Below are 22,822 nucleotides of genomic sequence, written 5' to 3' on the forward strand. Positions count from 1 at the left end.
AGTCATTCTATTAATATAATTGAATTATGTTTCTACTACAGAAAATTAAGAAAGAGGTTAGGTCAAAGTATGCTAATTAGAACATACTCTTTCTAGTCTTTGCAACATTACTCTTTTCAATAAATATTAAACCCCATGAAATCAACTCTTAGTCTCAAATCAAACTCTTGAGAGTTCTCAAATAAGTAAAAGAACAAATTTATAGTGGGTGTATTCTAGTTAATCTATGTCATTTTGTTTGAACATTCTAGTTGTGACTGGTCTTTCAAGGGGAAAGGTCTTTGACATTGTCAATGCTAAATTTCTATTTTGATATGAAATTATCCTAAGTGATTTTAAGTTCTTTAGCACATAAAGGAGAGCAGTGATGTATTTTCAATTACAGTGAAATTGTCTACCAAAATCAAACCATCTGATGAAATAGAAAATCAAAATTATGAGGAAAAATGAAAATTTTGAAGAATGTAAACATTTTAAATTTGAAATCAAGGGTATGATGGAGCTATGATAACCGATACTATTTTTTGATAGAAAGGGTATATGGGATGAGAAATGAGAAGATACCTCTAATAGAAGATACAAAGATATTGCAATAGAATCTACATATCCCAAATGTATGGAGATGTTATGATCATAAAAATTCATCTATATCTTTTCTTTCCCTGTCCTCAACATTGTTTTATATGTTTGATTTACTACTGGTTACATTGCTCATTTTGTACATTGAACTTTGGTTTTCTATCTTAAACTTGTGTTTTTCAGTTCATATAGTCATTTGGACAGTTCTCTAGATATAATACTCATTTAAAATCTGGGCAGACATGGCCAGTGTTCTCTCCCACATTCAAAGTGGTCCTTTGTGGGATGGTATCTGGGTTGGGTGCCCTGGAAGTACACCACCAGAGGGAGCAATGGTCTCCACTGGACAGGCTCCCAGTACTACTTTTCAAATGTTCCCAGTGATTTCACAGGCTTTCCCCTCCAGGAGACTAACTGGCCACGTATTGGGCACAGAGGGAAGGCTTAGGGACAATAAAGAGTAAATTAATAATTATGATAGCTATACTCTATCCTTATTCATTTTGTATGCATGTCCCTCTTTTTATTCAGTTACATTCTTAACCTACCTATGGTAGCCTGTATTAATTAGTTCTTTATTTCTTAGTGTTGTAAACACCAGAGCCTGAGTAATTAAAAGCAAGATGCTTATCAAAAGTAGATAAACCTAGTTTTAGAAAAGCACCCCTTTCTTTCTGTTTTTTAGAAAAGGTGCTTTTTTTGTGGTTATTAATCCTCATCTGAGGATATTTTTCCATTGATTTTTAGGGAGAATGGAGATAGGGAAAGAGAGAGAGAAACATCACACATCGATTGGTCGCCTCCTGCACAAACCCTGACCTAGGGCCCCGGGCTTGGGAGGAGCCTGCAGCCAATGTACATGCCCTTGACCGAAATCAAATCCAGGACCCTTTGGTCTGCAGGCCAGCACTCTGTCCACTGATCCAAACTGGTTAGGGTGAAAAGGTGCTATTTTGTTTGTTTGTTTGTTTTAATATCACAGGAAAATACTTATTTCATTATAATAGAATACATTTTTTATTACCTTTATCTAATTTTATAACTGTGAGGAAATAATTTTGATTTTAAGTTAGTTTGCACCTGGTTGCACAGTTTCTGCCTGTTACTTCCTTCCCATTTGTAGGTTCTGGCTCCTAATTTCTACTTTATAACTAAACTAGAGGCCCAGTGCATGAAATTCATGCACTGGGTGGGGGAGGGAGGTCCCTCAGCCCAGCCTGCGCCCACTTGCTGTCCAGTTGGACATCCTTAGCATTCCCGCCACCACTGCTGTGCTCGCCAGCCATGAGCCTAACTCAGGGCTTCTGGCTGAGTGGCTCTCCCCCTGTAGGGGCTTACTGACCACCAGGGGGCAGCTCCCGTGTTGTGTGTCTGCCCCTGGTGGTCAGTGCATGTCACAGCAACGAGCTGTTCCACTGTTCGATTTGCATGTTAGCCTTTATTATATAGGATGAGTTCTTCAGATATTTTATAGCTCAGTCTTTCTACAAGGTTCTTCTTTGGTGGTTTCCTTGGGGGCTATGGTAATTGTAACAATATAGAGAGATAACCAGATAATCTGAATAGGGAGTGTAATTGGGATAGGGAGCAAATGTCTGGATCCATAAAGAGAACCCACATATTTTGTATCAGGATTCCCTTCTAGAATTTATAGAAATGGGGTAGGGAAGGGGATGGACTAATGCTGAGTGCCTCCCATGTTTTGATGTGAGGTGTTCTCTGTATTTAATCTTCTCATTTGGTCCTCACAACTATCCTATATGGGTAGGGATAATCATTTCCATACTAGTGCCTGGTGCACAGATTCATACATTGAAAGGAAAATAAATAGAAGAAATATTTTAATATTGCTATTTGCTCTTTCTCTGTAATGGAAGTGTCAGTGCTGTCCCCTCACCTCCATTATCCTGCTTACGGGGTGATCAGTTGGAGCTGGGGCTCCCCGCCTGGCTCCCTCAGCACCTGGGAGTTGGGCGGTAGCCCCACCTCCCGTCGCTGCTGTTGGTCGAAGTCTGAGGGGCGATTGGGCCCTGGTGTGCACCCACCTTGGCCTGGCGCTGCCTGCTCACCTGCTCCACCATCCTGGGCTCGTCAGGGCCCGTTGGGGCCGGCAGCGCTTCCACTACTGCCTGCTGCCAGCGCTGCGTCATCAACGCTTGCCATGTTCTGTGCCACCCTCTGGTGGTCAGCGCACGTCATAGCGAGGAGTCAAACTCCTGGTTGAACTCCTGGTCAAAACAATTTGCATATTAGGCTTTTATTATATAGGATTATAGGGTCGAGTCATAGAACTAACAAGAAGTGGAGCTCGAGTTGGAATACAGTAGGTCCTCAGGTTATATCAGAGATCCGTTCCTATGGTGCAATGTAACGCAAATTTCGCCATAAGTCGGAACCCACCTACATAAGCACCTACATCACTCACATGGAGCACATACACAGCAGTAATGAAGTGAAACAGTAAAAAAAAAAAATTAAAAGAAATATAACAATTCCTGACTTTTACTTCTGGCAAAGAAATAATAAAAAGCATAAAGCATATACTTTTTTTTTTTTTTTTAATAAATACTGTAAATGGGAGATGGCAATGTAACCACAAAACAACGGACATTGAGTCCAATGTAACCTGAGGACTGCCTGTACAAGTCTTTTGGATGCCAAAGCCTTTTCTACATCAGCAGTAATTCCTTAGGTGGATAATCTGTGGTGTTGTCACTGGCTTCTTGCTTCATAAAGTAAAAAACTTTAAATAGTCCAGAAATTTTTATTGCATGTAGGTGAAGAGTAAGATACTTGCTTTTTAAATTTTTGGAAACCTCTAATATTTGAGAGGGTTTTTCTTTATTCTGACATGTAATACTTGGTCATTTTTAAAATATTTAAGGAATGAGTGAATATTTCATTTTATTTCCTATGATAATGTATATCTTGACATACTGATAAAGGTAGAGGATACAAATAGTACAGCTTTTTAATGAAGGATTATGTTTCTTACTCTTTTTAATTTTTAAAACATTTTCCTTACTATTCAGAAGCTGATTAGTGCTCTCATTGTCAAATTATGGTGTGTGTGTGTGTGTGTGTGTGTGTTAGTTTTTTTTTGTTTTTTTTTCATTAAAATTATTTTGGGAAAGCAGCTTCTCATATTAAGCTAATTTGAATGACCAATCTTGTTGTACCTTGACTTGTTATAATGAAAGAAGAGGTACAGAGAGCTGTTTTATTTGAATAATAGACTTGCCAATTAGCCATCAAGTGCTTCCATCTGTGAAATTGTTGATCAGATGGGTTAGCTGGGATGTTTCCAGACTAGGGCATCATAAATGGCACTTGAAAACTGTCACTTTGATGATGAGGTTTCAAGTATTACACTGCTTGATACTGTGGAACCTTTATTTCCTTTTGCAGTACCATGTTTTTTTAGAACATACTGATCCCACTTACGAATTCTGTGGCATCAAGAGAACTTGGGAGACCTGCCACTGATGTAAAGTTCTGCTTAGTCTGCTGCTCTGGTCTGTGCCGAATCAAAGCAGAGTGTTAACAGCTTCTTTCATGTCCTTCATGTTAATGTTGTTTGGTAATCTGACTGGCACAGGCAGGTGATGCTCATTGTTCATGGGTCTTAGAGCTGGCACACATTGGCAAGTTTCTTTGCACTGTTCCATTAATATAAACTTACATTCAAATGTCTCCTTTAAATAAATGTAGTCTAAGTCCACATAAGTGTTGAGATTTCTGCATTTAGCATTTATGTGAAATGAATTTAACATCTGTCCTTTAAATTTTTAAGGATTCAAGTTACTTATTGGTAAATGATTGTATTTTAAAATGTGTTAATAACTTGAAAATAAAAATTTCTGGAAATTGTCAAATCTTCTTACTCACTGCAAATTCTTCCTTGTTTGGTCTTATATGATATTTTGTAGGGCATTTTCTTTAGTAAGTTGGCTTCTTTGAAAGATTGTGGATATGATTAGATTTTAGAGTCCCTGAATGACATTCCTATCTGAAAAGGACTATATCATGCTTTTGTTTCGCCATAAACCCAGATTCCTGGAATTTGGGCAGGCCTCCTAGTCACTATTCTGTGTAGGACAAATTTGTGTCCTTATCACTTTGTGGACACCAGCTTGACCTTCTGGCTGCCCTGGCACAGATCTCTGACCTGCCCAAACTCTCTGTGAAAGGCAGTATGTATTGAGAAACAATGAAAGGCAAAACTCTGGAGCTAGACTAGATTCAAGCAATGGCTGAGATCCATAGTGCAAAAAGAGTGCATGAAAATGTGATGTTAATGTACAAGAAAGAGAATGGTTTGGGATCCTGCACCTATTCATTCTTTTTCCAGAATAGATTTCCACATATTTGCCTCATCCCCAGGCTCTTTTACCTCCCTGGGCTGACCATCTGCTAATGATAGAACACTATCTATTTAAATATTTTGTTTGTTATTTGTACTATCTGACCACTGCGCTTTTTTTGTTCTCAAAGGTTTGGCTGTTCCCTCTCCTAAGGCAATAATGCCCAGTAGTTAGTAAATATTGCTAGTTAAGCAACAAGTTTCTATTTTACATGTGGGGAAATTGAAGCATATAGCAATTAAGTAACTTGTTCAGTGTACTATGACTTTAGAAGAAATACATTTGAAAAAAAATGTGACTTCAGAGCAGAACTGAAAGATTTTTAAGTGTTCTTCTGTGGAACATTAAATGGAAGTATAAGAGAAATATTATGACTTGTGCTTTCCTTCCCTAAAGAACATAACTTTCCCTTGTGCCTTTTGACCATATTTATCCTTTCAGTGCTTTATAAGCTTTTTCTTCTATAATTTTCTGTCCTTGTTCCCTTAATTCCTCAGAAATAGCAATTCTGTAATATTTTGGGTGAAGTCCCAAATACTATTGTGTGTAGATGAATGCTTAATAAAGTTAGGCCAGTGGTCAAGAGTATTTCTAGGAAGTTGTGAAGAGATGATTTCTATCCTTTATGCTCTGTTATGCCTCAGAACTTCTAAGCCTTTTTTTTTTTTTTTTTTTTTTTAATTTTTTGCTTCTAATTAGCATAAATCAAGGAGTTTTTGGACACTAAACAGGTATTTTTAAATAGGTAAATAATTATTAAAAATGAGTAGTATATTCCAGGTTACACAGTTCAAAAATTATAACTGTGTGTGTTGAATAATTGTCCTGCCTATCCCCTTCCTAGAAACACCATTATAAAATAAATACACTTGTGGAACACTCAGATGTGCTAGGCACTGTTCTAAGTATTTTAAATATATTAACTCATGATCTGCAACAGCTGTATGAATTTGGGTTGGTTTTATAATCCTCATTTTTCAGATGCACCTGAGGCATGGAGAAATGTAGAAAAAGCGAGCCACAGTTGGGGAAAAATATATTTAATATATAATAGACAAAGCATTAGTGTTTTACATATCTTACCTAATAATAGACAAACATGTTAATTGACCATACCTCTGCTATGCCACCAGCCAATCAGGAGTGATATGCAAATTAACCCAACAAAGATGGCAGTTAATTTGCATACACAGCCACTGAGTGAGGAAGTGGGATGCTTGTGTCCTTGCCATGGCAACTGTGCATGCTTTCTGTCCCCCTCCCCCCAGGGCCTCTGGGCAGCATGGAAGGGTGGGGCTAGAGCAGAAAGGAGCTAGGCTGGAGTGGAAAGGTGGTGCCGACAGTCAGGGAAAGAAAAGCCCATTCTAGCATGAAGATTCGTGCATCAGGCTTCTAGTATATGCGTGTGTGTGTGTGTGTGTGTGTGTGTGTGTGTGTGTGTGTATTTAACTTCTATAAATCAGTAATAAAAGTTTTTGAAAGGGCAACAGATATGAACATTGGAAGAAACACAAATGCTCTAAATGCATGTAAGCTAATGGTAATACTACAACCATTTTCGAAAACATTTCAGTGAAATTTAGAAATGATAGTTTCCTCTTCTATAACCTACTATTCTCCTCCCCCTCCCCCCAATTATGAATCCCACATGGATACAAGGGCATTCATAATAGCATTGTTTATAACAAGGTTGGTATTCTCTTCTTAAAGGGCCAGATAGTAAATCTGTAGTGTTAAAGCAGCCATACGTAATACAAAAATGAATGGGCCTGGCTGTGTTCCAATAAAACTTTATTTGTAAAAAACAATAACTGGCTTGCCCACAGGTTATAGTTTGCTGATCTCTCTATATAATATCAAGAATTAAAAACTACCTAATTATCCATTAGTGGAAAATGTGTACATAATAGTTCACTCATGAGAAAATGTGTACATAATTACACTTAACAATGAACTTTTAGAAAGTAAGTGATTTTTACATATCAACTTGATTAATCCATACTAACATAATGAAGGGAAAAAGCAAGTGGAAAAATAATACGTTCTATATGAAGTTTTTATATACAATTTAATAATATGCAGTTACTATATATTACCAATTTTACTTATTTAGTGAAAGTATAAAGAAATGCACGATAATCTCCAAAATTAGACCAGTGGCTACAACTGGGAATAAGGAAAGATGCAGTCAATCAAAGAAAATGACAAATGAGCTTCAGCCCAACTGTTTAAGTGACTTATGGGTTGTATGTTTATTATTTATTCTGTATCTTAAATATTTTACAAGTTTTACAAAAAAAAAAACTAACAGAATAATTGTCACTTGGCTCTCTCTTCCTCTCATCTACTCACATACCTGCCTAAATGGCCTCTCCTCCCAGGAAGGCAACTTTCTACTCTTAGGCCTAAGACAAATTAGCTCCATGTCTGGTGCCTAATTCATTTGCTATCTCAGTTTCTTGTTCCTTTCTAAGTATACTTCTTGTTCCTTTCTAAATATACTTTCTAAGTATATTAGTTTATTTTTCTCTAACCTCTCATTTATTCTATCTTTTGAATATTCTTACCCTTCTGAGAGAAGGGATCTAAAGTTCTTAATGGAGACCACACAAGTAAAGGATTGCCTTTGGCATTTTCATGTATGCTTGGCTCACAGAGGCATCAGAATGCCACTTGGCATGTTTTAGTGTGAGATAGTGATAAAAAATAAAAGCTAAAACTGCATTTATTTATAAAGAGATTGAAAAGCTATTTATTTAGCATCTTTCTTGCATGTGGAATCCTTTCTATTATATCAGGAGCTTTCTCTTAACTTTTTGACTTTTCTATTAAGATAGTCTATCAGGGAGTGATAGTAGTATGCAGACCACTGACCCAGGTGCCATGTGAAGTTATAAACCAGTAAATGCTGAGTGTTTACTTAATGGAGACTTTAATGACATGATGAGGAGAAAAGTGCATAGCAGAGAAAATCCAGTGCATTTGAAGAGCACTACTCAAGGAATGGCTGGTGAGTCCACTGTTAGTTATGCTAGGGACAGAGGTTGGAGAGACCAGCAGGTTTTATGCACAGTGTGTTCTGAATTGTGAATGGTATCTTGTATAAAGTAAATGACATCTTTCATTAAGGAATGATTAAGCATTTGGAGAGAGAAACTATTTCAAAGAAGATTCTGATTTGCAACAAAAATGAAACTATCCTATCTAATAAAAGAGTAATGTGTAAATTGGCCGACACTCCAAGACCCAAGATGGCCTCCCCCCCAAATGTGGACAAAGATGGCTGCCTCCATGTTTACACAAGATGTCCTGCAGGGGAGGGCAGTTGTGGGCAGTTGGGGGGGGTGTCCCAGGCCTGCATGGGAGGGCAGTTGTTGGAGGGGCAGGCCTGCAGGGGAGGGCTGTTAGGGGCAACCAGGCAGGCAAGGGAGGACAGTTAGGGGTGACCAGACTGGCAGGGGAGGGCAGTTAGGGCTGACTAGGCTGGCATGGAGGGTAGTTAGGGGCAATCTGGCTGGTCGGGGAGCAATTAGGTGTTGATCAGGCTGTCAGGGGAGTGCTTAGGGGGTGATCAGGCTGGCAGGCAGAAGCATTTAGGGGCAATCAGGCAGGCAGGTGAGTGGTTGGGAGCCAGCAGTCCTGGATTATGAAAGGGGTCCCAGATTGGAGAGGGTGCAGGGTAGGCTGAGGGACACTGCACACACACACACACACACACACACACACACACACACCCCCCGCACGAATTTCTTGCACCGAGCCTCTAATGTCTATATATTATTAAGATGTAACTTTCACTTGTGCTCTTTTTATAAGAGGAAATTGAGTGATCATTTGGCAAGGGTATTTTATTCTTTAACATAATAAAAGAATCACTTATTACAAAGAATCACTTGGGGTACTAAAAAAAATAAAAAAAGAGTTTTTGGGCTTCACCCCAAAGCAGTTTAAAGTAGCATTTCTGAGGTGGGTCCAGAAATCAGAATTTTTTAGTTCTCCATTTGATTCTGAGGGATTAACAGGGTTAATAACCACTGGCTTACATGTTCATTGTGTATTTGCTTTCTGGGGAGGCTTTTTGAAAGTAAAACTGTTTTTATTATGTCCCCAAGACTTACTTATTCTTTATTTATTTTGGTTCCAAACCCAAGTTACAATTATGTATTCATTTTTCTATTTACTTATATTATCTGTCTCCTACATGCATTTTAAGGACTAGCACCACATCTAATTAATTCATTATATACCTGTTGCATGTCCTTGTGTGTGGTTCACAGAACTTTCTTGAGACTTTTTTTCTCCTAGCCATGCCCATATTCACCCACTTTTGGAGTTCCTTCTCTGTATGGTACTCTTTTTCTTATATATTGTTCCTTGGTCTTCTTTCATCAGGTTTCATAAATCACAAATTTGTAAAAGTGAAGCAAGATGTTATTTTTTAAAAAATATATATTTTATTGACTTTTTACAGAGAGGAAGGGAGAGAGATAGAGAGCTAGAAACGTCAATTATATAGAAACATCGATCAGCTGCCTCTTGCACACCCCCTACCAGGGATGTGCCTGCAACCAATATACATGCCCTTGACCGGAATCGAACCTGGGACCTTTCAGTCCACAGGCTGACGCTCTATCCACTGAGCCAAACCGGTTTCGGCAAGATGTTATTATAAAGTATGTGAAAAAGTATAAAGTAAGGTACACCCAACAGACAAGGTTATTAGTACTTGTTAACACCTCTAGGGCCTGGCTTTATGGCTGTTTAGTGGCTCTAACAGCCAATCATAGTAGCATCCACTTAATTAACCTTCAGTTCCTTTGGTCAGTGATGTAGCTAATTCCAGGCCTTGAATTGTCTTCTCTTCCAGTGGTACCCATTACTTGAATGTCAGAGAATCAGATTTTTATATATTACTAGAGGCCCTGTGCATGAAATTCATGCACTGGGTGGGGGTGGGGGGATCCTTCTGCCCGGCCTGCACCCTTTCACCTTCCAGGATCCCTTTCACAGAGCAGGGCTCTCGCAGTTCTTCCTGCCTGCAGTGGAGGTGGAAAAGGCTCCTGGCTGAGTGGCACTCCCCATGTGGGAGCGCACTGACCATCAGGGGGCAGCTCCTGCATTGAGTGTCTGCCCCCTGGTGGTTAGAGTGTGTCATAGTGACTGGTTGTTCACTTGGTCATTCTGCCGTTTGGTTATTTGCATATTGGGGTTTTATTATATATGATTTTTTTTTTAAAAGAATATTTTGTTCTGAGAACTATATGTTAAAGAGAAATAGCCCCTGGCCTCACGACTATGAGTCAGATATAATATTTGTACAAATTCTATAAACCAAAGAGCCACTACATATTACTGGAAGTAATATGGAACAGTTGTGATACCTTATGGGCCTATTATGGAACACTTGTGATACCTTAATGTTCTATTGTAGGGCATTCAAGGTTCTGCTTCATTTTGGGACCCTATTTCCAATTACAAAAGATAGTGTGTTTTAGCCACTCTAAAACATTTGTTGTTATCCTTTGGTTTCTGAAGTTTGATTGATCCTTGTGAATGATTGTGCTTTATATAGCAAAAGTAACCAAACATTGTGCTCGCTCTTTCCTGATTGCTGTGGGGCAAAATGAAAATCACCCAGTGTGGGAGATAGTCCCTATTCTGGTGAGACAGATTTCAAAGATGTCTAAAGTGATTGGTGCTTAAGGCATATTTCACACACACATTTTTAAGTAGGTGAAAGTAAGTATCAAGGGTGGTCTTAAAGAGAAAGAAATGTCACAGTTGGTCATTGTGCACTAGACCATCAGCCCCTATGTTACTTTGATCAGATGTCTTTATAACCAGATGATGGTGCCATATTCCTCTTTCCCCTGTTACTATTACATTGCCTCAACCTAGTACCTGCTTCCCACTGAAATTTTTATATTCTTTTTTAAAATGAGTTTTTATTGCTTTTTAGAGAGAGGAATAGAGAGGGATAGAGAAATAGAAACATCAATGAGAGAAAACATTGATTGGCTGCCTCCTATACACCCTCTTCTGGGGATTGAGCCCATAACCCAGGCATGTGCCCTGACTGTGAATTAAACCAATGACTTCTAATAAGTATATTTTTGGTTATATTTCCTCCAGAGCCCAGCTGTTTTATAACAGTGGGTGAAATTATGTCATGTTGGTAATTTCTATTTGATTTTATCACAAGCTACATAGTGTTAGGTATTAAAGGTTTTTAAATTTTTGGTTCTTAGTCTGATATTTTTATTAAGTCCTTCCAATATTACTCAGAGATGAAAGATGCATCATATATATGCTAATTTTTTATCATACTATTTAGAATGTTATTTATATAATTGAGTTTTATTTTAAATGCCTATAATGTTTAAAAATATATGGGAATATTAGCATTTATAAATATACCATTTCAAAGCAGTGTATCATTATTTTGACATTTCCCTTCTTATTTTTCTTTCCTTCTTTTTGTCTTTTTTTTTTTTTTTTTTTTTTTTTTTAAGAATTAATGTACCATCTGGAAACCTCTAAGATCGTGCCATAAAAGGAATTTTGGCTTTTTTGGCTACCAGTCATCAGGATATGTTGTGACTATGCACCTTACCAGAATAAAGAAACATAATTAGGAAAATGTTTAACATATATGTTTCAAAACATTTTTATATTGGGAATTCTTTTACGAAGATTATGGGAATAAAAAAAAATAGTTCTGCTCTATCCCAAGGTTAATGTGATTAAGTTTTCAATGTGGGATAGTTGTTGGATCCTGAAAAAGAAATGTAAATCAAAACTCTATGTGACTAAATGGTTCCAAGCTACTTCTAAACACTATATCCTGTATCTTCTTTTCAGTGTTAAAATAAGCAAATACAATTAGTTTATATGTTTTTCATTGGGGAGAGTTGCAATAATACATTGCAATTAACTTGTTCTATCCTTTTCTAAATAATATAGTCATTGGAACTGTCAGCCAAAGGACTTTTTTTTTTAAACATTTTTTTTAACTCTAAAAAGTAACAAGTTTTAAAAATTAATTGAGAGGAAACAGCTGAAATCGTGCATTGAAAGGGTTAAGTCGACATGAAAGAATTCATTTCCACTTTAATGACCTCGCCTTGCTGGGTTAGGACGATGGGGAACATGCTTCTGACTTGTACTCCTATTGCCAATTAACACCTCCTATAACAGGTTGCCTCAGCTAGTCATTGAAGCTCAGGCAGTAGAAATAGTTTACATGCAGCTTGTTTTTCACACTAGTTGTTTAATACTCACAAAATTAAAGTATTAAAAGGTTGCTTCTTACCTTTCTGGGTAAGAGATAAACAATACAGTGGTAGTTACTTGTATATGTTTGAATTTATTTATTTTGTGTGTGCTTTTTTTTTTCCCTCTCTTTTTGAGTTTTTTCATTGAGGAAATTGAAGGTGCTGGTTTCATCAAAATTTAAATTTTTTGACAGAATCTGTTGAGGGTTATATTGGATACCATAGATTAAAATTATTTTCTGCACAGACCACAGTGGGAAGGGAGTGGGGATAGGCAAAGGGGACATCTGTAACAGTGTCAACAATAAAAGTTAAAAAAAAGAAATTATTTTTTGTTAACTATTCAATGTATTATTTTTAGGTTTCATTTCGTTTTAAAGTAGTCACCTTTACTTGTTGATATAGTTTAATTTTCCTTTGTTGAAAATACATATTTTAATAGACCTTTAAACATAATTCTATAATGCAGGACCAAATATACCCCTTTAAATAGCCAGTATAAAAATAAGTCCTATGTAATATTTACTCCCACAGCAACATTTTTTATAAATCTTGAAATGTCATTTCCCAAGATAACTTTATAATTTCAGTTATATTTGAAGTGTTGAAGTTCAGTGATATTCTTTATTTTACATTTCTTTCAGCTGACACTTTGGTTCATGTTTAATCAGCAGGTATTTTAATAACATAATAAAATTGGCTAAGTAATTGATACCAGTTCACACTAAGAGAAAGGTGGAGTAATATAACTAATAGTGTTAACAAATTTGTTAAAAGGCCTGAGTAGGTAACACTTTGAGTCGTTAGTTTTTATCCTGTTATAATGGCAAATACCTTTTTTTTTTTTTTTAACACTTAGTCAACAAGGGCTACCCAAGTAAAAGTCACACCTTTTAATGCTGGATCAAATTTTAACCTTCTAAATAGAAAAAATAAAAGACAAAAAACTCAATTCATGTCTCATTTAATTTAACCACACTTAAAATTTGTGGACTTGAACAATAATTTCTGTTTTACTAAACGTTACCAATTAAAACTTATTGTACAGAGGTATGCTTGATGCCTCTGTGGAGTCCATCATAGGTATTACATGTCACTGGTTGGGTAGATTTTCACATTAATATAAATGTCGATCTCACTCCTTGTGCCTATGGCTCACTTATTTACCCCACAGTTCCATTAGATGGCTGACTTATAATTTTAGTCAGTTTAAAGAAATACAGTTCCCCCCTTTTAAAACAAACTTATTTTAAATAGTCAAACCTAAGTCATTTCAAAGTTGCCTATAGGAATTAAGTACTAAGGCCGAAGCCGGTTTGGCTCAGTGGTAGAGCGTCGGTCTGCGGACTGAAAGGTCCCAGGTTCGATTCCGGTCGAGGGCATGTACATTGGTTGCGGGTGCATCCCCGGTAGGGGATGTGCAAGAGGCAGCTGGTTGATGTTTCTCTCTCATCGACGTTTCTAGCTCTCTCTCTCTCTCTCTCTCTCTCTCCCTTTCTCTCTGTTAAAAATCAATAAAATATATTTTTTTTTTAAAAAGGAATTAAGTACTAAGAATGAGAAATGTATAACGAAAGTAATTATTTCAATTTCTTATTTATTTGAGGGGGTAAGTGCATTTAGTTTCATGTTTTTTTTTTACAGCAGTATAGAACTAAATCATATTCCAATTTTCAAATTGAAACATTCAAATGTTTCTTATTTATCTCTTGTCAGTGATGTGTATTTCTATTTTATAGTGGCATTGTGTGAAATACAGATAAATTCTCTTTAGTTTTTTTTTGTTTTTTTTTTGTTTTGTTTTTGCTTAATACTGCCTTAGTTATACCAGTGCCTTCAGTTATTCTAACATTTGTTATTAAAGGACCTTGAAGTTTGTTATATCATATTCAGTCTCCAAAAACGTGACTTTTTGTGCTTGTTTATTATGATGATAAAATAGTTGTTATAAGGTCAGCAGAGTTAACTTGAATAGTTCACACACTGTATAAGCTGATAATTTTAGAGATATGCTATTGTTTAAGCACCAGAAAAAACCAAACACATTTTCTCTATTATTTAATTTTTTTTATAATAGTAATCATCTAAGCTAATTTTTAAAATTCAAAAATATTTGAGCCCAGGTTTTCATTTAATTAATTTCATACAATTTTCACCTTAGTTTACCCAGCATTTAGCTTAGTTTCTTGAGCATAAATTCTTAATGAATGAAAGATGATTGAATGGTGGTAGGATAGGATATAGTGGGCATAAATGGTGATGGAAAAATAAGAAAATAAGGAGAAGTAAATAAAAGAAAGATGATTGCAATAATTAAAATTCTCTACATTTATTCAGATTAAAAGTGTTTTGTTTTTTTATTGATTTCAAAGAGGAAGGTGGGGGGAGGAAAGGAGGGGGGGAAAGAGAGAGAGAGTGTGTGTGTGTGTGTGTGTCATTGATCGTCTGCCTCCTGCCTCCTGCATGCCCACACTGGGGATTGAGCTTGCAGCCAGGCATGAGAGAGAGAGAGAGAGAGAGAGAGAGAGAGAGAGAGAGAGAGAGAGAGAGAGAGAGTCATTGATCGGCTGCCTACTGCACGCCCACACTGGGGATTGAGTTTGCAATCCAGGCATGTGCCCTTGATCATAATTGAACCTGGGATCCTTCAGTCTGCATGTCAATGCTCTATCCATTGAGCCAAACCGACAAGGGCCATATTTTTTTTTAATCTTATGCATAGGATGCATAGAATTTGTCATTACATGTGATTTTGTGTGACTTAAATTTCCTACAGTGTGTTTTAATAAAGAGGCTTTTTGTTTTTGTTTTTATAGTAGAGTATGAACTATTCTATAAGTAAATACAGTTCTTCACTGCAAAGCCCAATGTGCCCATCCAGATTTCAGAAAATATATGGTGGTGTCCTTTGTTCCCAGTGGGCATATTAACTGCTTTTGTGGAGGAACAGCATCCTATATCTTTAATAGGAAATGGTTCCAGGTAGCAGAGGATTCTAAAATTATAAACAAAGGAAAGGAACTAAGCCTTCAGAATAAAAGTACTTTTGGGCATCTGAAAATAGGAAGGCATGCTATTGTGGGAAGAGCACACTACTGGACGTCAGAAATTGCATTTTAATTCTGGTAACCTATGCCAATGTGTCTGCCTTTCTAACTACATCATAAGCTTCTTGAAGCTTTCATTTAACCATACAAGTGCTAGGCACAGTGGTAAAAGCCTTCACATTTGAAAAAAAATGATAAATGTTTTCAGAGCCTGAGAAAGAAACTCTGGATTTGTTCTGAGAGGACAGTGTGGCCCATGGAATGATTCAGAAAACTTTTTAGATTAAATAAAGATAAACAGATCTTTTTCCACTCCAGAATTTTCCTTAGAGTCTTTAATATTCTAACATACAGCATAACTTTGGGGGGTAGGGTACATATGCAAAATATTCTAAACTTGATTAGGAATGAACTCTTTGGATAGTATTTTCTTAAAAATTTTTTTAAATGAATATTTTTTGAAATCTCTTGTCACTCCAGAATAACAAAAGAATTGATAAAACTTTGTGATATATTCCATATGAGGACTGAAGGAGAGTCAACAAAATTTTGTACAAATTTCTAGTTTGAGACTACTCAATTGATTAAAATTATAAGTCGGGAAAGTTAGTTTGTAGAGAAACTTGGTAAGTTTGATTTTGAAGATGTTGGATTTGTTTGTCTCTTTGGGAAACAATGTAATGATTGCTGAGTTGGGAGAGAACCCAAAAATATCATCTGACTTGAACAGTTATCAAATGTTTGAGACCCTTCTATAACATGTTCATAAATTTGAACACTTATGTTTTATTTATTTATTTATTTATTTATTTATTTTATTTTAAAAAATATATATTTTATTGATTTTGTATAGAGAGGAAGGGAGAGAGATAGAAAGCTAGAAACATCGATGAGAGAGAGTCATCGATCAGCTGCCTCTTGCACACCCCCTACTGCGGATATGCCCGCAACCAAGGTACACACCCTTGACCGGAATCGAACCCGGGTCCCTTCAGTCCCCAAGCCGATGCTCTATCCATTGAGCCAAACCGGTCTCGGCTGAACACTTATGTTTTAATAACTCCTATTACAAGGCTCTCATTAATTCAACTCTTCTTTAGATAGCTTGGACAAATATAAGCTTTTTCCATTAGCCATAGTTCTATAAACTATGTAGTCTAAAATCAGAGGTTCTCATAATTTAGTGAGCGTTAGAATCACCTAGAGGGCTTTTTTAAAATCCATATTTCTGGGCTTTGCCCCCAAAATTTCTGTTTTAGCAAGAAGGTGCATTTCTAACAAATTCCCAGATAATGCCAATGCTGCGTCTGGTTCAAGCACTGCACCTTGAGAACTATTAGTCTGAACTTTGTCTGACAACTTTTCTTACATTTGAAGATCACTGTTCTGTACCGTGAATCTTTTCCAAGTTACATCAAGTTCTTTTGAACCCTTACTATATATCATGATTTTAAGCCATTTCCCCACACTGATAGCTCAGATTTTAAGACTGAAGAAATTTCTAAAGTGGAATCTTTTGCATACAGTCCAGAACTGGCCTAAAAAGGCCATATCCCTAAGAGCTATAATTTTTTCCCCCCCTCTGGCGAACATTGAAGTCTGTGTCTTATAGGTTATTTTAAGAAGAACTATCATGAATGTTCTTGTTATGCACATATTTCTGCTTATTTACTTAAACTAGAGGCCTCGTGCACAAAATTCGTGCACAGGGGTGGGGGGGTGTCCTCTTCAATCTGGGACCCCTGGCTCCCAGCTGCATGCCTGCCTGCCTGCCTGATCACCCCCTAACCACTCCCCTGCCAGCCTGATCAACACTTAACTGCTCCCCTGCCGACCCAATTGCCCCTAACTGTCCTCTCCTGCCAGCCTGGCAATTGCTTCAAGCTCCTCTGAAAGCCACCTTCATGTTCCAATCCAATGCCAGACAATCCAGTTTCTCCCCATATGAGTTTGGGTCTCCAGGGTCTTGCCTGGAACTGGAATTCATCCATCTATCCTTCCATCCCTCCCTTCCTTCCTTGATACAGTTCACTGCTACTTCTTGCCAAGCTCTTTGGAAAATTTAGTCTAACTAGATCAAGTAATAAAGTAGTCATGGAGTGAAAGGAGCAGCAGAAAATATCACTGACTGCTGTCACTAAAAACAACACCCATATAGTAGGAACATTGCTGCATGTTTTCTGGTAGTAGGTTTCTGAGTCAGAAGAAAATAGTGATCTGGCTGGTGTCATTTAGTGGTTAACCATCGACCATGGACCAGGAGGTCACAGTTCGATTCCCGGTCAGGCACTGCCTGGGTTTCAGGCATGTTCCCTAGTAGGGGACATGCAGTAGGCAGGTGATCAGTTATTCTTTCTCATCATTGATGTTTGTATCTCTCTCTTTCTCTCCCTTCCTCTGAAATCAATAAAAACATATAAAAGTATTTTTTTTTTTTTTTAAGAAGAAGAAAATAGTGAGAGAGTAGCTAAGGATCTTTAAATTTACTTACATATGACTTGTTCTCTCTCACAGGGAGTTCTGGGTGGGTATTTTTTATTTCTGCCACATTGGTTTGCAATACCTCAATTTTTTCAACCAATACTCGAGTTCTCTTATTATGTGCCAGGCACTTGCTAGGTACTGTTTACATATAATGTTGAACAGAACAGTGTTTCTTCTTTTATTGATGGCAGAAATAATTTCTGTATTTTGTCAATAATATGTTTCAGTGATGGTGTGTTGTTTTATTTCCCTGTTTATTTGTTTTTCTATTTATTGAAAGAGAAAGAGAGATTCGTTGTTCTGTTTATGCATTCACTGGTTGATTCTTGTATATGTCCCTACAAAGGTTTGCACCTACAACCTTGGTGTATCCGAATAATGTTTTAAGCAACTGAGCTGCCTGGCCAGGGCTATTCTTTGTTTTTCTTCTTAATATTTTCTGACAAGTTGATCACCTTGTATTAATAACTGTAGTATAGATACCAGTTTAAAATTCTTTCTCCATATGTGTATTTTAAGATTCTGTGAATCCTAGAAATACTTTTTATGAATATAGTGTTCACTGTCCTCACTTTAGAGTATTATTTCCCTGAAACCTCTCATCACAATTTTACTACTGCTCTTATCTTCTTACATTTTCTTAACTTTCTTGGATGAATATATTTATTTTAACAAAATTATCATGTTTTATATGATGGTGATCTCAGCAAATACTTTGGCATGGTAGCACTTTAACTTACCTTAAATTTTCATTCTGAGATTCATATATATTTGAAATGCAAGCGATAAAGCTGTATTGGGTGAGAATAGATAAAGAATTAAGTCAGTTTTAAGTTATTATGTGGCATTTATTATCGGGTCTAGTAATAATTAATGTCGTTTTTTACATTCGTTTAAAATCTTGCTTGGAGTTGACTTGAATTGACATAACCTTCAAACACGTGGTATCTACAGAACGTGTGAAGTGCAATTAACAAGTTTTGCTTGAAAAAGTTTGTGTTTGGTTTGGTTTTTGTTGCAAAACTAGGGCTAAGAAGATGGCGGATGAAGAGCATATTCGGCACTGCATGCTTTACGAGTTCCAATTAGGAAGAAAAGCAAGTGAGGCTTCAAAAAACATCTGTAGTGCTCTTGGTCAAGATGCAGTTAGCGCCAGAAAATGCCAGCGTTGGTTTGAGAAATTTCGCGAGGGAAATTTTTCGTTAGATGACAACAAGAGTGGTTGAGGCCGTGTGTCCAATTTTGATCAAGAAGCTCTTCAAGCTCTTTTGGTGCAAAATCCTCAAATTACCCAACAAGAGCTTGCGACAACTTTAAATTGTTCACAAAAAACAATTTCCAATCAATTGCGTGCACTTGGCAAAGTCCAAAAGTTTGGAAAATGGGTTCCTCATGAGTTGACCGACAACAACCGTAATCAAAGAGTCACAATTTGCAGTTCGCTCCTCTCTGGTCAAAGCCGTTTGCCGTTTTTAGAGCAAATTGTTACCGGAGATGAAGAATGGGTGCTGTATGTTAATTTGAAAAGGCGGCCTCAATGGTTGGACAAAAATGAGGCTCCGCAGCCCACGCCAAAACCTGACTTGCATGCGAAAAAAGTGATGTTGTGTGTTTGGTGGAATTTTAAAGGAATTCTTCATTATGAACTTTTACCATCTAACCAAACCATTACAAGTGCAGTGTATAATGCCCAATTGGAAAGGTTAGCCCAAGCTTTAAGAGAAAAAGAACCCGCGCTGATTAATCGGAAGGGCGTAATTCTTCACCACGATAACGCACGACCGCATACTGCAAGAATCACTGCTGAAAAACTGCGCCAGTTGGAATGGGAAGTTCTCCCTCAACCTGCATATTCTCCTGATATTGCCCCTTCCGATTACCATTTGTTTCATTCTTTGCAAAACTTTCTTCTTGGAAAAAAATTTAATAATGAAGAATGCCTCAAAAATGCATTGACCGAATTTTTTGCATCAAAATCACAAGAATTTTACAACAGAGGGATTAAAATGCTTCCTGAGCGTTGGGCACAAGTAGTAGAAAACAACTGCAACTATTGTATATTGTTGATTAAATTTTGTTGTATTGTTTAAATAAATTCGATTTAAAAAAGTATTAGAAAATGACATTAATTATTACTATACCTAATATTTAAAATTTTAAGGGATTTGAATTTTTCTTCCACTTGTACATACAGAAACAGGTGATTTTTGTATGATTCTTATATTTAGAGAAAACTTATTTTAGGGCCTTTTATTCTTAACTACAGGCCCAGTGCATGAGATTCGTGCCCTGGGGTGAGAGGGTGTCCCTCAGCCCAGCCTACACCCTCTCACAGTCCCGGACCCCTCGCTCCTTACTTAGGTTCCTATGTCTGGCTGCCATTCTGTTGATTTGCATATTACACTTTTATTACCTAGGATGCTTCCAGTAAATATTAATGAGCTTTTAAACAAAACAAATCACAGAATTTAGCATATAAATAGACAAGAAGAAGCACAAAGTATACATAGACCTATAAGTGTGAAATGTAATGAGTAAAGCAGTTGTTTAATTTTAGTGAGCAAACCTGTTAGAGCAAGATAGAGTGTTGACATAATTTTGAAAGCTAACATGTTTGTTACATAGTTTGTAGCAGTTATATGTCAAGGAAAGGGAACTTTAAGCAAAACTGCACCTAACAATTATAAGTCACATTTCATTTTAATTTCCTAGACTGCCCAGTATTAAGGGGAAAAAGGTTTTCTATTTTCGGAATTACATTTATAAGATTGTAGTCATCTTGTAGGTACAATTTACACAATGCAATACTATGCAGCTGTAAAAAAGGAGGATCTCTTACCCTTTGATATAGCATGGAAGGACCTGGAGAGAGAGTATTATGCTAAGGGAAATAAGCCAGAGAATGACAAGAATCACACGATCTCATTCATATGTGGAATTTAATGAACAAAATAGATCCTAAGAAATAGAAGCAAGGAACAGACTGAGGAATTTCACAAGGAGGGGAAGGGGAGGGAAGAGATTAATCAAAGAATTTATATGCATATATGGACACACAATAGTTCTGTGGCCGGGGGTGGTGGTGGTAGAGAGGGTCAATGGGAGAAAAAGGGGAACTTCTGTAATACTTTCAACAATAAAAATAAATTTTAAAAAATTTCTATGTGGAATTACATTTATTAGATTGTAGTCATCTTGAGGGTAAGGACTATATATAAATTATGCCACAGAATGTTACAGTAAAAGAGGTTGTTGCTTTTGATGAAGATGGAATCCTTAGGGAGAAACATAGACCTTCCTTAGCCTGTAATAGGTTTAATACTTGTTTTAAAGATAGTGGTTAGGTTTTGGAAGTGTTTTCATGTTAGTTATGCCAGGCTCACCCAGTTTGTTCACACTTGGGGTTTACTGTGTTAAATTGTTGTTGTTTAGGAGGAGGGGAACAACTTCATCAGGTGAAGTATAGAGTATGTTGTTCACAGCTCTTTCACCTAGGGATTAGAAGTCTTTTGTCCCCTCCCCCCCCCCCCCCCCCACCTCCCAACTGTATCTACTATTTTCAAAGAAATCTATTGTACATGCTGAAAATCAAGCTTGCAGAATTTGCTGTTTACAGTTAATCATGCTAGTCTGACAGTATTTTGCCTTCACATTTTGGTGAGAAATATGACTAATTGGTATATTATAGTTATTTTGGAGTGGAGATAGATTAGCACTGCTGAAAGATTTAAGCTTTATGTCCATTGGACATTTGCCTTAGTCCTAAGTTTGATCTGTTTTCTACAGGTTTGATATCCCAAACTTGTTTTGATTATTTGTGTTGTACCTGAATAAAAGGATACAACATATTTTCCCAAAACTCTTAAAACCAATCAAATTGTAACTTTACTTTTAAATTCATAAACTCTGTGTGTTTATAATTGATATGCTTATTTCTAGGGGCCACCTACAGATGCTCCTGCAGTGGACACAGCAGAACAAGTCTATATCTCTTCCCTGGCACTGTTAAAAGTAAGTGTTGAATGGAATAATTTGTTTTAAGAGAGCTCTGTTTCTTTTACTTTGGAATATTTGTCACCTTAATCCTCTCAGACAAACTATTGTTTTAACTACAATACATCAATAAAATAAGAGTATTTTATTTCCACTGAAACTAAAATAGGTTCTTTTTAAATTTAAAAGAATAAAGATCTCAAAGCTTTGTGTCCACATATCTTCCTCTTACAGATGTTAAAACATGGTCGTGCTGGAGTTCCAATGGAAGTTATGGGTCTGATGCTTGGAGAATTTGTTGACGATTACACCGTCAGAGTGATTGATGTGTTTGCTATGCCACAGTCAGGAACAGTAAGTACTTTTATGGTTGCCTGCTGTAAGTAAATGTGTTTCTTTTCTCTTTACTTTTCCTATGCAAAATAATATTCATCATATTTTCTCTTCATCATAAGATTTTCCTATGCCAAATAACATTCATCATATTCTATTTTCTCTTCCTGATGGGAAAAATTCATAAGATTAAAATTCATCATGAATTAATAATTTATTGAATTAAATTATTGTATGAATTAAATGACTTATATTTTAAGTGCATCATTCCCTGTAGACCCATGAACTGAATAATGCTAACATTAAATTCCTTGGTTCATACCTTTAGCTTAAACTAGCATAGCGTACTGGGTTTATTATAAATTAGTCACCCTCAAATAGTAGAATATCAGTTTGAACTCTTGGTTCAAAAGATTTCAGACTCTTAATTAGATTTTCATTTACATACATTATCTAGTCCTCATGTTTTGGTCCTATTGTTTTTGAAATATGACCTTTTTTTAAATGTTCCATATATGGTGATAAACGACTCTTGAACTTTTCCTATTAAAAATGTTAAGTTACAAAAAAATTTATGGTAAGCTTTGGTCCTTTTGCCTAGGCATGGTAATTTGTTTAGAAGCAACAGAATTCATACAGATTTAAAAGTCATTTACTGTTTAGAATTTTTACTCTCTCTGGGTCAATTATTTTTTATTTTTTTATTTTGTTTAGTGCATTGGACTTGTGTAGATAGGTATGTATTTTG

At 36.5% G+C, this 22,822-nt stretch overlaps 1 protein-coding gene across 2 annotated transcripts in view; it reads left to right on the forward strand.

The window, feature by feature from the left end:
• Positions 1–22,822, forward strand: part of PSMD14 (proteasome 26S subunit, non-ATPase 14) — a 78,936-nt gene that overhangs the window by 18,531 nt on the left and 37,583 nt on the right. For both annotated transcript variants that reach the window (XM_084891561.1, XM_084891560.1), the window contains 2 exons: positions 21,688–21,759; positions 21,976–22,095. In XM_084891561.1, coding sequence (XP_084747687.1) covers positions 21,688–21,759; positions 21,976–22,095 — 192 coding nt within the window. The remainder of the gene's footprint in view (positions 1–21,687; positions 21,760–21,975; positions 22,096–22,822) is intronic.

This window comes from Pipistrellus hanaki (genome assembly GCF_964339955.1).
Source record: "Pipistrellus hanaki genome assembly, chromosome: 8".
Lineage (NCBI taxonomy): Eukaryota > Metazoa > Chordata > Mammalia > Chiroptera > Vespertilionidae > Pipistrellus > Pipistrellus hanaki.